Source organism: Arachis hypogaea, chromosome 4, assembly GCF_003086295.3.
Source record: "Arachis hypogaea cultivar Tifrunner chromosome 4, arahy.Tifrunner.gnm2.J5K5, whole genome shotgun sequence".
NCBI lineage: Eukaryota > Viridiplantae > Streptophyta > Magnoliopsida > Fabales > Fabaceae > Arachis > Arachis hypogaea.
This window is the reverse complement of record NC_092039.1, coordinates 1,295,238-1,309,801: the sequence shown is the minus strand read 5'-3', so window position 1 is coordinate 1,309,801 and position 14,564 is coordinate 1,295,238. Positions and strand designations below refer to the sequence as shown.

General features: G+C 33.5%; 1 protein-coding gene across 1 annotated transcript; it reads left to right on the top strand.

Annotated features, from left to right (window-relative positions):
• The first annotated feature begins 702 nt into the window (after positions 1–702).
• On the top strand, positions 703–14,361 carry LOC112795616 (serine/threonine-protein kinase TIO). The gene is made up of 22 exons (XM_025837635.3): positions 703–1,036; positions 1,136–1,210; positions 2,454–2,546; positions 2,723–2,797; positions 2,931–3,023; positions 3,575–3,638; positions 3,743–3,827; positions 4,869–4,941; positions 5,028–5,096; positions 5,211–5,291; positions 5,383–5,452; positions 5,806–5,958; positions 7,453–7,591; positions 7,831–8,002; positions 8,492–8,590; positions 9,362–9,889; positions 9,985–11,142; positions 11,262–11,495; positions 11,956–12,099; positions 12,287–12,367; positions 13,179–13,367; positions 13,805–14,361. Exons 1-22 carry the CDS (start codon positions 947–949, stop codon positions 14,048–14,050), a joined length of 4,011 nt encoding a protein of 1,336 aa, XP_025693420.1. The 5' UTR covers positions 703–946; the 3' UTR covers positions 14,051–14,361.
• Positions 14,362–14,564: the final 203 nt, after the last annotated feature.

Genomic DNA, 14,564 nt, shown 5'->3' with positions numbered 1-14,564 from the left:
GCTCTTCCTCTCTATCTCTCTTGTGAAATGGTAGTAAGTTGGAAGTCTTTAAGACCACCAGAGATTTAGAAAGGGGTAATTATGTCTCTCTATCTCTTTGTTCTGAGCATATAAAGACTAATTTGTTTAATTTCACATAAGATATCTATTGGTGAATGAAAATCAGTGATTATATCTAAGATGAACTTCTAATGTCTTATCTAATATTTGCAGATAATTTATTATTATTTTGTAAATCAGAAAAAAGTTAAGATGAGATGGTCTTCAAAACTTCGAATATAAAAGTTAATTTCAATAAATCAAAAATTTGTTATCTTAATAATGTCTCTTTGATAAAGAGTGTCTAATTTATTTTGCTTAGAATATGCATAAATATCTAAACTAAATATTTAGTATTCGCTTTGTTCAAAGCAAGTAGATAAACTAAATACAAAAATTTTTGATCATTTATAAAAAATATAATATTTATAATTATTTTTATGGTATTTTTAAATCATTTAAGATAATATCTTTTAAATCTTTTTGTTACATAAATTTTTTTAGATACCAAATTATTATTAGTTAACTCTAAAATTAAGAAAAATCTATTGGGATGAAATGTGTATTTATTTATTTTTTTTCAAATTTCAAATCGACTTTTCCCGCTCAGCTATTATCAACGTTTTCATATCTTTCGTACAAATTTTATTTAAAAAAGAATTCATTAAAAAATAGCCACATCCAAACGGGAAACTAAAGTAAGTAGAAACTGCGATCTGGTGCTTAACGCCTCCGCCACCTCTCTGGTGCTTGTGCTTCTGCTCCGCCGTCGCCTCCTCTGCTTCTGCTCCACTAGCTCTGCTCTCTTCCTTCTCTTCCCTCAACGGTCAGCAACGTTTTCAAATTTCTTCCTTTCTGTTCATCCACGCTCTGCTGAAACTCGGTTCGGCGAAATTCAAATTCAACAATGACCGTCGAGAACTACCACGTCATCGAGCTCGTCGGCGAGGGTTCCTTCGGGAAAGTCTATAAAGGGAGGCGCAAACATTCCGGTCAGGTATTCTCTCTTCCCATTTCTCTTCTTCATCTCGCAGAAAAAGAAGGTTTCCCTCTTCTTTTCATCTCTAATTCTCCGGTTGGTTTATTGGTGAACTAGACTGTTGCGATGAAGTTCATAATGAAGCACGGTAAAACCGAAAATGATATCCACAACCTCAGGCAAGAAATCGAGGTAATTTGTACCCTAATTTCTACTCATGTTGAAGGTATTCAAGTTTCGGCAGTAATTTGAGGTTGGATGCAACTAGGCTTTATGGTTCTTCGTTATTTGAAATTTTTTTGATTCACTGTATAGTACGATGAATATCGAAAGTAATTGGATCAAAGAGAACTTGGAGTGATTGCGTGAACAACTTTTTTTTTTCTTTTATCCCCTTTAAAAGAAGGTAAAAACTCAGGTGCAGTTAACTTCATGTGAAGTTGAATCGTTAAATGAGTTGACAGATTTGACTAAATTATCATCTAACGGTTCCAGCTATCAGCTTCACATTAAGTTAACTATACCTGATTTTTCACCTTAAAATATACCCTTCTAATATATTCGTAAAAACAAATTTTGCTATTGTTTGAATGTAAGAATTCTTAAGAATAAAACATTTATTATTTTAACTAACTTCACATATATTCTTATTACTTTACTATTATATATATTTAATTGTTAAAAATATAGTGCCTATTAATATGCTAATTTACTATTTACTTATATATTATGCCATAAAGAGTGAACTTATGGAGCAAGCATGTTGAATGAGAGTAGAGAAGCTATTCATTACTATTGTTCCATCCACTCTGATAAATAAAAGATAAAATAATTTTACATATTGGGATGGCATTAATCATGTCAAATGTTGTGCTTTTCCATGAGAGAAAGTATAAAATGTTTAAATCTAACTTCTCATTTAAATATTCCAAAGATGTTATCATGTCAATGTCTCTTTCCTCATTTTTGGTATCCAAAGACTGGCAAGCATCCTCATAAGTTCTTGTTCCTGTTTTGTCTACTGCCAGTTTTGTTTATTTTGCAATTCGCTATAACGACACTCTTTAAAAGCTAAAAGGCCAACTAGAGCAAAACTCTGATTTCCTCAAAGCTAAAAAGAAGTCCTAGTGGCATTATCCAAACAAGCCATAAATGTAAAATGTGATGCATGTGTTGAATGCATGAATCTGATAGCAGTTAATATCAGTTTCTGCTCAATGATTATGTAGACTCAGTTGAGTAATGTATATACTGTGCATCCATTTCAAACTGCTGTTCTGCATATCTGAGGTCTAGCTTAAGGTATTGGGGATACATATGGAGAAACTATTACAAAAATCCATGAACAGATTTTGTTATTGTTTGTTTCCTTGGCATAATTCCTGCTGTTACTAATTACTTATAAACATATGTTTGCTGAATTTTGAGATTGCAGATCTTAAGAAAGTTGAAGCATGAAAACATTATCCAGATGCTTGATTCATTTGAAAGTCCACAAGAGTTTTGTGTTGTCACAGAATTTGCTCAAGTAATCATCTGTATTTTCTCTCATGTTTGCCGTTCAATGTTTAACTAGCGTGGACCTGAAGTATTATTTTATCTTTTAATGTTATCCTTTCAAAAATGATGAAGCTTGAATACTGGAACCAGCCAATATGATTGATTAGAAAATTGTCATTCTGATGATGTTTTTTTATACTACAGGGAGAGCTATTTGAGATTCTTGAGGATGATAAGTGCCTTCCTGAAGAACAAGTTCAAGCAATTGCAAAACAACTGGTATTTTCTGTATATTTATTTTTTTGATTTCTTTCTTTCTTGCATGCTTTCCTTATTTTTATTGATTTCCGGATGAAGAGTTTTGGTTCACAAGACCAATAACCGCATTACGTTTTTTGGTTGGATTATGCAGGTAAAAGCGTTACATTATTTGCATTCCAACCGAATCATCCATCGTGATATGAAGCCGCAGAATATTCTCATTGGTGCTGGATCTGTTGTCAAGGTTGGTTTGACTGATTGTATGTTTGTTCCTGTGATGAAACACAAGTCAGAATTTAATCATGATCTTCATCTTGCCTGTTACAGCAGAATTTGTGCAGTATTAAATGGAATTTTTCATCTTTCTGATAAGTACAAAACTGCAACGTACACTGTTTATAGACTGCATATATTTGGTAACCTTCAAGTAGCCACCTTCCTGTTTTAGCCATTTTCAACTTTTACATGAAGTTTAACATGTAAAACTTAAAACACCCCGAAGTTCAGGTTATTGAAAACATGTTAGATTCTGTTTTATTTAATGTCTCATAATCCTGTAAGTGGTCTAATTTTAGTCTTAGAGGTTCTCTCTCTTAAGGCAGCTGGGGTGGGGGTGGGTTGGTTGATGTGATCTAAAATGAACTTAGATATGAAAATTGAAAATGGTTGAAACAGAGGGAGTTGCTTAGAATTTAACATATTTGTTATTCTGACCTTCTGATGTTATGGCTTCATTTTCTACAATTAACAGTTGGCTCAAACCTAATTTGTCTTTTTCTCATGAATCTGTGATAGCTATGCGATTTTGGTTTTGCACGAGCAATGTCCACAAATACAGTTGTCTTGCGATCCATAAAAGGTTTGGTTTATGAGAGCTGATTATGTTGTTAAATAGCTGTTTGTTCTAGAAAGTGATTGCAGTACTATCTACATGTTTTTTTTAAAACATTTTTAGTGTTACAGGAACTCCTCTATACATGGCTCCAGAGCTTGTACGGGAACAACCTTACACCCACACTGTTGATTTATGGTCTCTCGGTGTTATATTGTAAGTTAAAGATCTGGTGCAAACAATAGACTTCATATTTAATTAATTCTTTACTTTGTGTAGATTTTTTGCTACATTTGAATCTGAGTATCTGACATAATATTTGATATTTGGTTAGATGTCTCCGCATGATTTAAGTTGGTCATTTTTATTTTGTAAGATATAATCACATGAAATTAAATCCACAATCCTTAGAGCTGCGTTTGTTTCTGAGAACAGGACAAGACAAGAAACTGAGAACAAGACATAAAGGACAGAGACACAAAATTTTGTGTTCTTGTATCCTGTTTGGTAATTAACTAGAACAAATTATGAAAATCTAATTTATTCTCATTTTTTTCATTCAAAAAATTTGAGACGAAAAATATAATAATAAAAATTAACAAGAATAATGAAAGAAAAAATAAAAAATAAGTCATGTCCCTTGTTAGTGTCTCCGTATCCTTCCTGTCAGGATGGACACAAAATACACTAATTCAGTATCTCTGGACACATTGATTCTATCCATGTCTCCTCTGTCAAACACGATTTTGTGTCTCTGTGTCCCTGTCTATGTGTCCTGTAAACAAACGCAACCTAAGAGTTAAAACAGAGAAAAAGGTTGCCATGCATTTGTCCATGTTATTCTTTTATCTTTTGCCATTCTTTTGCTAGCCCAGTTGATTACCTATTTGTTAGAAAATACTCATCAAAATAGCCAATGGATTCACCAAAATTACTCATTCTAAGTAGTCAGTTCTCTTGTTCGTTTGAGCAAGAGGGATATTTTGTATTATCTGTTTTGTCCTTTCTAGTTGTCATATGTTTCTATATTTCTAATTTCTAATTTCTAATTTTGACAAAATTTCTAGCTTCAATCTAGCAATTTTTGTTCAGTTTTACTTTCCCTTTTTCAAAGTGTGACATTTCTCTTTGAGCTTTAAGTCTCTTTTCAGCATGTAAAAAGGTGGGTTATGATAACCTGTATTGTTGAGCAGCAATTTCCAATCCTTATCGTTCTATTCACCTTAAGCTGAAGCCAGTATTTTGTGTGTCTAACAGATATGAGTTATATGTTGGCCAACCTCCTTTTTACACAAATTCTGTGTATGCTCTCATCAGACACATTGTCAAGGTACATTTCTCTAATACTTTAAATTTGTTATGCAATTTCTTGTATGCTGTATTAAATGTGGATTAATTGCTCATTCAATAATCCAGGATCCAGTTAAATATCCAGAGAGCATGAGTCCCAGTTTCAAAAGCTTTTTGAAGGGCCTGCTAAACAAGGTAGCTAACTTGTGAATATTCCTCATCCACTGTATATATATATATATATATATATACACACACACACATAAAATAACATACAAATGCTTTGATTTCTAATATTATTCCGAGCAGGCACCTGAAAGTCGTTTAACTTGGCCTGCACTTCTTGAACACCCATTTGTTAAAGAGACTTCTGATGAACTTGAAGACAGGGTACCTAATTCATCTTTATTTCAGTGGTATTTCCATAGTGGGCAAGTTGTTCCTTCTTAATTTAGTAAAATATTCACTGAACTTGTCTTAGGCATTGTGTGAGATTACCGGCTCACCTGGGGACTGTGATGCTGCAAGGAGGACCATTCAAAATTCAACAGGTCAAGCTTCTAATTAAACTGTTAGTTGATTGTGGACACTTTACTAATTAGTGCACAAGAAATGGTTTTTCAACTGAGTTCACAAATAAATTAGATTTTGGTATATAGGTGTTGGATGTTTTAATTTAAATGTCTTACATCAATATTTCACTTGCTAAAACTGAAATCCACACTTAATTACAATTTACATAAGAAACCGCATATTTTTTCGAGTCAAAATTATATGTTAAAATAATGTAATATAAACTGGTAGTGTGTATTACCAAAGTATCTACTACATTAGCCTTCACTTATTTTTCCCTTTATTTAATTATCTATTTATTTTGCTTCCTTATTAGTTTAATTTGTCACAGGTTGTAACTATCCCAAGTCTGGTTTGTTGGAGCATAATTCTTCTCCACTTGAGAATAAAGCTCTGTTAAAGAGCCCTAAACCAGACAAGGAGAATTCATTAGTTCCTGATGAGTCCCCTGGAATCTCAAATCAATCTGCTATAATAGAGTCAGGTAATTTTTTGATTTCATACAATGTTTATTCTATGAAACTATTTCTTTGCCTCTTGTGACTACCATTGTTTTGTAATCTTTCACAAACTCAGGTTTAATTTTACTTTGAAATTCCTTTTGGTTGAGATGCTTTTTTTTTTTGTGTGTGTGTAAATCATATTGATTTATCACAGAATTAGGTGATTAGGTGATATTATACATAATAAAATTGGGATAATGCTCATTGTTAACGGACGATCAGATGATAACTTATGATCATATGTGGAAAAGACCTACATTTGTTTGGGCAAAGAAGATAAATTAATGGGAGAGTTAAAGTTTAGGAAGATGTAGGAACTCTAAAGATATAATCAAATCATTTGTTTGTGAACACAAATAAAAAGGTTTAATTACTCTTCAACACCAAAAAATGTGTTAAAGTTCTACTTCTATACACTATAACAAAAACGTCACAGTATAAGAGTTTGGTACCACAAATATTATGTTAAGGCAATAACAGCAGAATAATAAGAGTATAAGAAAGGAAATATAGAATTATGGAAGAGAGAGTAGAAGGAAGAATAGAAGAGAGAGTAGAAAAATTCTAGAAGAAAGTTATTATTAGAAAACTAAAACAGTTAAGCTTTCAATACATTTATTATTCACGTTCTTTTGAATTTATCCAGGATGAGTAACTTAAAATTTTAATATTTGATACTCGAGGCCAATTTGGAAATAACAAATAGCACAACCACTACAGATAACAGCTTTTCAGATAAAAATACTTAAGTATAAGCTTCTACCTTTTTGATAAAACACAGCTTCAGCGTACAAGAGTACCCTAACAGGAATTTATTTTTATTACACCTTTTATTTTTATTTTTATTCTTTTTAAAAATTTGAGGCATACAGCTTTTCTCCATCTATTATGCATTTTGTTCATATAATTGTGGTTTCGTATGCCCCCATATCATGTCAGGAGGGGTAACATGTATGCATTATTGTAATGGAGCGGGTTGAATGCCACATATGCTGGAAAGTGAAATGGACTTTGCCAGACTTTGAGAGGAGATCATCCTGGCATATTACCCTAAGGCCTAGGTGGTTAATTAGACTGAGAACTTATAGATACATATATCTGTTGCCATTACTGATTCTATCCTGATTGGAAAAGCCTTCTTTCTACAAGTTCTTGACTGTGATCATGTGCAACTTATTGCGAATATAGATGACTCATTAATGAGAGAATAACTTGTGAATAAATACCAGTCAGCTGCCTTAGTGGTAGATCATTCTTGTTGCATCTTTTTTCCGACTGTAGGCAACCATATACCCGCTTTATGCTTTTAAGAATTTTCTTACTCTTTATTCGACATCTTTAGACAATGAATTCAAATTACAGTTTGTTCTATGTTTTTGGGGAAATGGATTGTCCACTATGAATGTAGAAATTGATATTTTTGATTTTGTGTTGACACCTCTAATCTGTGATTGAGAATATGTACTTTTGTGTAGGTTGCCAAAGATTGGATCAACTTGAAAATAACTCTCGAACAGTCAAAGGTGCAAAAATAATTGGTCAAGATAGTGAAGCTTTGGGGCATATTCTTCTACCTCTTAAAAAGTGGTCAAATGGATCTCAAAATATTTGCAGGTAAATACACATTGCATGTTTACAGCTACTATGCATTTCATGAATCATCATGAGTCTTTTAAATACTGATTTGGCTTTATAATGTCTGGAATAATTTGTTAAACTGAAATGTGGATCCATATCTATGAAATGTCATGGTATATAGAATTGTGGTAGATATACTATCTTCCTATCTCTTGGTTTTCAACTTTTGCATACATATTCCATCTTGAAATCTAACTTATTGTTTTGAATTATAGTGATCAAGTACTCATTGAGGCAAACCAATCACTAAGGATTGTTTCAAATCTTGTTGCGGCTGGTGTGCTAAGTCTTAATGGGAAAACGGATGAACTTATAACTGAAATTCTTCTATTCATTGGGTCTGTTCTAAGCGTGAAATCCTCTGAACTCATAGACTTGATAGCAAAGGTATGCATTGAAGCACTTTATCTATCCATTTCTTTCACAATTATGATTGTTTCCTTTATGTCTTACAAACTATTTAAAAAACTCCTTGGATTGACTCACTTCCAGCCCTATGTGTGAGTGATTTTCATTTGGAACAATTAGTTATTACTTATTGGGCCAACTTAGTTGGACTTAGTTACAAAAAAGGTTTATTCATGTAGTTATATGTATATATATATTTGTATTCTAGTTAAAGTAAGGGAGTATCTGTTTCCTACTCTATTTAGTAGAGAAGTATCATGGGCACTTACCAAGAATATTAGTTGCCGTCCACAAATGTTCCCATTTATTTGGTGTTAGAATTTCATGTTTGAAGCTTTGTAAGTACATTAAACATGAAGTTCCTTTATTATTAATTCACCGTTGTTTGGTGCATGGTTTGATGTTAATCTGTTTCTTCACTTAGGTTAGGAGTTGCTAGTTAAACTACAAATGTCTTACATTTTGCAGGGTTTCTCCATCACAAAAGTTTTGCTAGAAAACTATGGGGCTTGCACTTCAAGTTCTTACTTCAGGCACTGGGTTGCAATTGTTGAAATTTATTCTCAGGTAGTCTGGTTGTACCAGTTCTGTGTAGTAAATTCACATTAGATTTTAATCTTCTTTCCAAAGTTTAAATTGTGGGCTTCAGGTCAGGGAGAACTAAGATATCCTTAATTAATGAATAATGTGAAGCTGGTATTGATTTGATGTACTGTTCCGTGACTGAATAGACAAAATATTAGCCCTCATTTTATGTTGATTTGAAACTCCTAATCCTCATTACATGATTCAACCCAAAAGGAGAAAAAAGGGTAAACTTTAATGGTAATTTGCAATCTATGCTATAATATAATATCTTTGCCTTGAGTGACACTCTCAATTCATTTTGTTTTATGATCAAAGTTTCTGGTTTTCTTTTAAATGTTTCACTATATGGGATGCTGAGGAATGTGTATTACTTTGCATCATTTGCTTTTTCCTTTATTATCTCTCATTTTTTGATTAGTTTTGGTTTAGAAGGATGCCTTGTATTTCCCACCTGTAATTTTATGTACCTAAACAATTCGTAAAATTAAAGAAGGCAACAAATAGAATTAGATATATGGAAACTTATATGGTGCAGTAGGATACTGTGGGATATTTTTATGGTATTCTAATACACAGCTAACCACTTAACCTCACCTAACTGGAGTATTTTATGTATGTTTCCTCATTCAATGCTAATGACCTAAATTGGAATAAAAGAAGAAAAATGGAATTAAGCTAGATGGAAATATCCTGTAATGGTCTGTTCTTTCCCCTTCTTACTATAATCTCAGTGATTAATATATTTTGCAGATTGTAACTTCAAGCAGTGAAGCATCTGGAAGGGTACTGTCTGAGTCTAGTGCCTGCATTACAGTCATGCTATCTAGAGTTGTTAAGGTGCTTAGATCATCTCAAATTTTGGATCCAGATACACATAATGAAACTGTTGGTAGAGTTTTAGAACATGCTAAAACATCTGGTCTAGTAGACAATTTGTGTCTGTGCTTAGCCACTTCAGGTTCGAGTCTCATCTCAGGTTCTTCGAATATGCTACGGGCTGCTACTGAAGCATGCAGGGCTGTCTGGTCTTTTATTAATGCACTGGATATATACTTTATGAAAAAGAGTTCCCCTTTGTTTCCCATAAACGCTTTATGGAATCATTCGTTGAATAGGAAGCAAATTATGGATCATGGGCAAAGTCCCTTGGCTGTTACAGATACAGCCCAAATTGTTGATGCAGTAACGAGAGCATACTTGAGATCTAAAGCTGTACAAGTTGCTGTTTACTATTGTTTTCACCAGCGTATTGAGTCTGCCATGAATTGTAGTCTCCAGGTACTTTGTTCATGTTCCGATAGAACTTATTTGCAAATGGCAATTGTAGATAATAGGTCAACAGTAATTAATTTTTGTAATGCTTTTTTTCTCAGCTTTTGTCAAGGTGCTGCATACACAGCGGCACTGTTGCAGCTCTCCTTTGTGGTCTACCTACTACCCTTCCGGTGACTACTCTTGTTAGTGGTGGTGGTGATGGTACTATTATTTCAGAGATATTCTCTGTTTTGTCGTTATGTATTAACTCTGCTAACAAAGATGCACAGAGTGGGGAACCGAATAATGTTCAGTGTAAATTATCATATCCCTCTGCTTTGGTTCGTCATTCATGTCTCACTCTTGCAATAATTGCACAATGCTTGAAGTCAACTGGACGAAATTCAGCAATTTTTATGCTGACTACCTCACATAAGAAGCAGTTTGCTAGACTATCATGTCTAGCCCATCATATGTCTTCAGATGACAAGACAAAAGCTTCTCAAACTGCATCAGCATTTTTGGCTCTGGCATCCATTTTATTTCTTGAATCTGGGGCTTCAGTTGAGTCTCAAATAGCTGACATTGCTATGCCTTTAATCCCTCGAACTTTTGCTCTGTGTGACCATCTTAAAATTTCATCTTGCAAAAAGAATGACAATGAATTGGATCCTGACTACCTAAGTGGGAAGCTTTCATATTGGCAAGGGGTAAGAGATGGATTTGTTGGTCTATTAGATTCCAGACTGAAATGGGGAGGACCATTAGCTGTTCAGCAGTTTTGTGCAAGTGGTATCCCTCTTCTTCTTATTGGCTTATTAGGCAATGATGTTTTAAACGAGGCACATGGAAATGAGTGCCTGAATGATAGAGTTGGATTATCTCCAGTTGGGGTTGTATGGACTATTTCTTCGATCTCTCACTGTCTTTCAGGCAGTGCTTTGACTTTTCGCCATATTTTAATTAGAACTGAACACATTAAGCTCATCACCAGCTTGATATGTGATGTTCATATTAAGTTAGTAAAAGGTTGGATTGGACCTGGTGGAGGACGAGCAGGAGTAAGAGAACTAATAAATGCAGTAGTAGATCTCTTAGCATTTCCTTTTGTTGTGCTGCAAAATGCCCCTGGCCTGCCATCATCAGCCACTGCTTCTGTGAACAGTGGGTTTCTACTCAACATTGGTTCACCTGGTCAGAGAGTCTGCTTGGAGGACAAGGATATGGTTAAGGCCATACAAGAAGACATGAACAAATACATTAAGATCCTTGTGGAGGTAAATTTATCTTAATACTTTAACCCATAAGCTGAATTTCTTTTAGTGACTGTTTGAAGTAATAGATATTCATTTCTAGTCAAATGCTTGGAAAATATTAACTGCTTTTAAATTTTCAGGTGGGTGTGCCTGTTATTATCCTTCGATGCCTAGATCATATGGAGTTGGCTGACTTGGGCAGACCTGTTGCCTTCCTTGCCAAAATGGTATTCCACCGGCCTTTAGCAATTCAACTTGTGAGTAAAGGACTTTTGGAACCAAACAGGATGAGAAGGTTATTTGATTGTTCAGGCCCAAAAGAAGTTACACTGGACACACTAATGATAGTTTCTGATCTTGCTCGCATGGACAAGGTTAGTTTTTGTTCCTCATAAGTTCTTTTATCAACTACAAAATGCTGGTCCCTTGTTGCCTTGTTTTTATTTGGTTTATTGTATGGCAAAGTAAATGTAGTTAAGTACAGAAAAAGTGAAAGATATAGATATATGATTGCATGCTATTGAATTTGTAAGGAAACTATGAGAAGTTTTATTTTTGTTGCCTCTAATTTGTCGTTCTCAATTGTAATCTCAAAGGATATATTTCTTAAGTATTTTTTTGTTATCGAAAATTTGGTTTAGTGTCAGAGCCTACTTACTTGGGTTTCGTTATGCTTTTGAAGAAAGACTTTTTGTTCTCCCTATTCAATGTCTCAGGTTATGCTTTTTGTTTTTTATGTGTATAGTCTATTCATCTCTCTTTGCTTAATTGCTTTAGGATGTCCCTTGTTGATACTTCACAAATTTATTATTACTTTCTCTTTGTGGTGTCCAGAGATTCTATGAGTGTATCCAAGGTGCTTCTATTTTGGAGTTCTTAAAAGATTTTCTTTCACATGAAGATCCCAATTTCCGTGCCAAAGCTTGTTGTGCTCTTGGAAATATGTGTCGTCATAGCGCCTATTTTTACAGTTCATTTGTAAGTATCATGAATAATAAGTAATATAGTATTGGTTTTTCTGTAGTCATAATGGACACAAAAGAAAAACTTGTTTTCTATCCAAACAGAGAAAGTAATATTATTCTGTTTGATCAACACAAATTTCTGAATTTGTTATCATAAGAATAGTACTTTTCCAGATAATATATTGAATTGGAATTTCTAGGCAAGGCACCAAATTGTTGGCCTCCTGATCGATAGGTGCTCTGATCCTGACAAAAGGACACGAAAGTTTGCTTGCTTTGCAGTAAGTTTTTATCAATATCTCCATCAGTTATAATGCTCATGTTTTACGCATTTATTTTATTTGAGGTGAAGTATTTTGACTTACAATAATCTTGTGCCACATAAATTAAATTTACAATATAAGTAGACGTACATCTGCGCTATGTGCCAACCAATTGTAGATTGTGTTAAGCTGATTGTAGATTGTGCCATTGTGGTAATAATGTAAAGTCTATTTTAGTTAAGCCATTTGTAGAATGTGGATCATGTTAATGTTAATATATGATTATTTTTGTTAAAGTTACATAATATCTTAATTGTGTTTGTAATTTAACATATTTTGTTTTAAAATAATTAAATCTTAAATGTTTAAAATAGGTTTTAATTACTCATATAATTCATAAAATTAAAGAATATAATAAATTTGCACAAATTTATCAAAACTTTGGAAACTAATATGACTTCAAGCAATAGCCAATATGAATTTGTTAATAATTATCACTAAGAGTTTGAACATTTATAAAAGATAATACTTTTATATCTTACTCCCATTCAAGGCGTTAATGGTTGACACTCCTAAGAAATCAATGATTTTTTGCCATAAAAGAGTGTATTTTTTGTTTGAATTTATCTTTACCTATTTCCATTTCAGATATTTAATAGTTCCTGTCAATAAAATCAATTTGAAACAGTTGTTCGTGGCATAAAATTATACTTGTTTTTAGAGCAGATTTCAAATCATTCCATGTTTCTCACCAAAATTTGGTGCACCTTTTTTTTCTTTTTTCTTTTGTAACATTCCTTTTGATTTGCTTTCTGCCACCTGAAAACAGATTGGAAATGCGGCTTACCACGATGATACATTGTATGAAGAGCTGAGAAGATCTATTCCTCAGTTGGCTAATGTACTGCAGATGGCAGAGGACGACAAGACTAAGGTAAATGCAGCAGGTGCACTCAGCAATTTGGTTCGACACTCTGACAAGCTTTGTGAAGAAATAGTGTCCAAAGGAGCGATTCAGGTGAAATGCTTGCTGCAGTTTATTACTGTTTCTAAATTTTTGTGATATGAATTAAGGAGCGATTCATCTTTGGCTTAATTCATAAAACCTGGAAATGCACCACAGAAAATAAAATAGTTTTCTTTTTTTGGGTCTTGAGAAAATAAACTGTGTGTATATTTTTGTAAAAAATGGTATAAAATACTCCAATAAGATGCATTTGCAAATTCCAAATTTTAATTCCATTTCTGGCATCTAGAATTGAGCATGGAATTCTGAATTTCAATTCCTATCCCATGTGCCATTTCTTTCAAACAAAAGTATTAAGAAATGAGCTTTATTGGTCTGCATTCAAGTGCTACTATGTCTACTATTTTCATTAAAATGATTAGCATCTTGATGCATTTATCATTCATAATTTTATTTGTAAAATGTCTCACGGTTTTTAATCTGGGCAGTCTCTGTTGAAGTTAATTTCTGACTGCGCGGTGTCAGCCCTAAATCCAAGCAGGAATGAGTCAGCAACCGAATCTCCAATGAAGATTGCTCTCTTTTCCTTAACAAAGATGTGTGCATACCCACTTTGCAGACGGTTCATTCGTTCGTCACCTTTGTTCCCAGTCATTCGAAGTCTTAAACAGTCACCGGAACCAAACATTGGCAAATATGCTAACATGATCATTGACAAAGTTGCCGAATCATGACACTCATAATCTAGATGGCATTTGGCAAATGCATTGAAGTTATTGAGTAGTTCTATCTTGAACACGTAAGGGCAACACTGAAGAGATTTTCTCGTCATATGATGGAGAGAGGTCAAAGGATGTCAATCAAGTTAGATGATGACGCTCGTACATTATTTAGTTTAAGGGAGCCCCTAGATCTTGGGATTGACATAACTTAGCCGCCCTTTGGGGTTTCATTGTATATAATATGATCATTTGCACATGTATGATGTTTTACATCATGAAAAATACATCTACTTATAGATATTATATATTCCCTTCTCTGCAAACCCAACACACACACACACACACAAAAACAAAAAAAAAATGATCTACAATGTATTTTTATCCAACCTATTGTCGATTTTTTGTTTAGGTTTTTGTGCACTAATCATTTAGATGACAAAGTAGTCAAGGAAGACGGATTCATGGCTATTGCTTTAGTATCTATGGTGATGGTGACTTTAACCATCACCACAAAAGTTAGTTCATG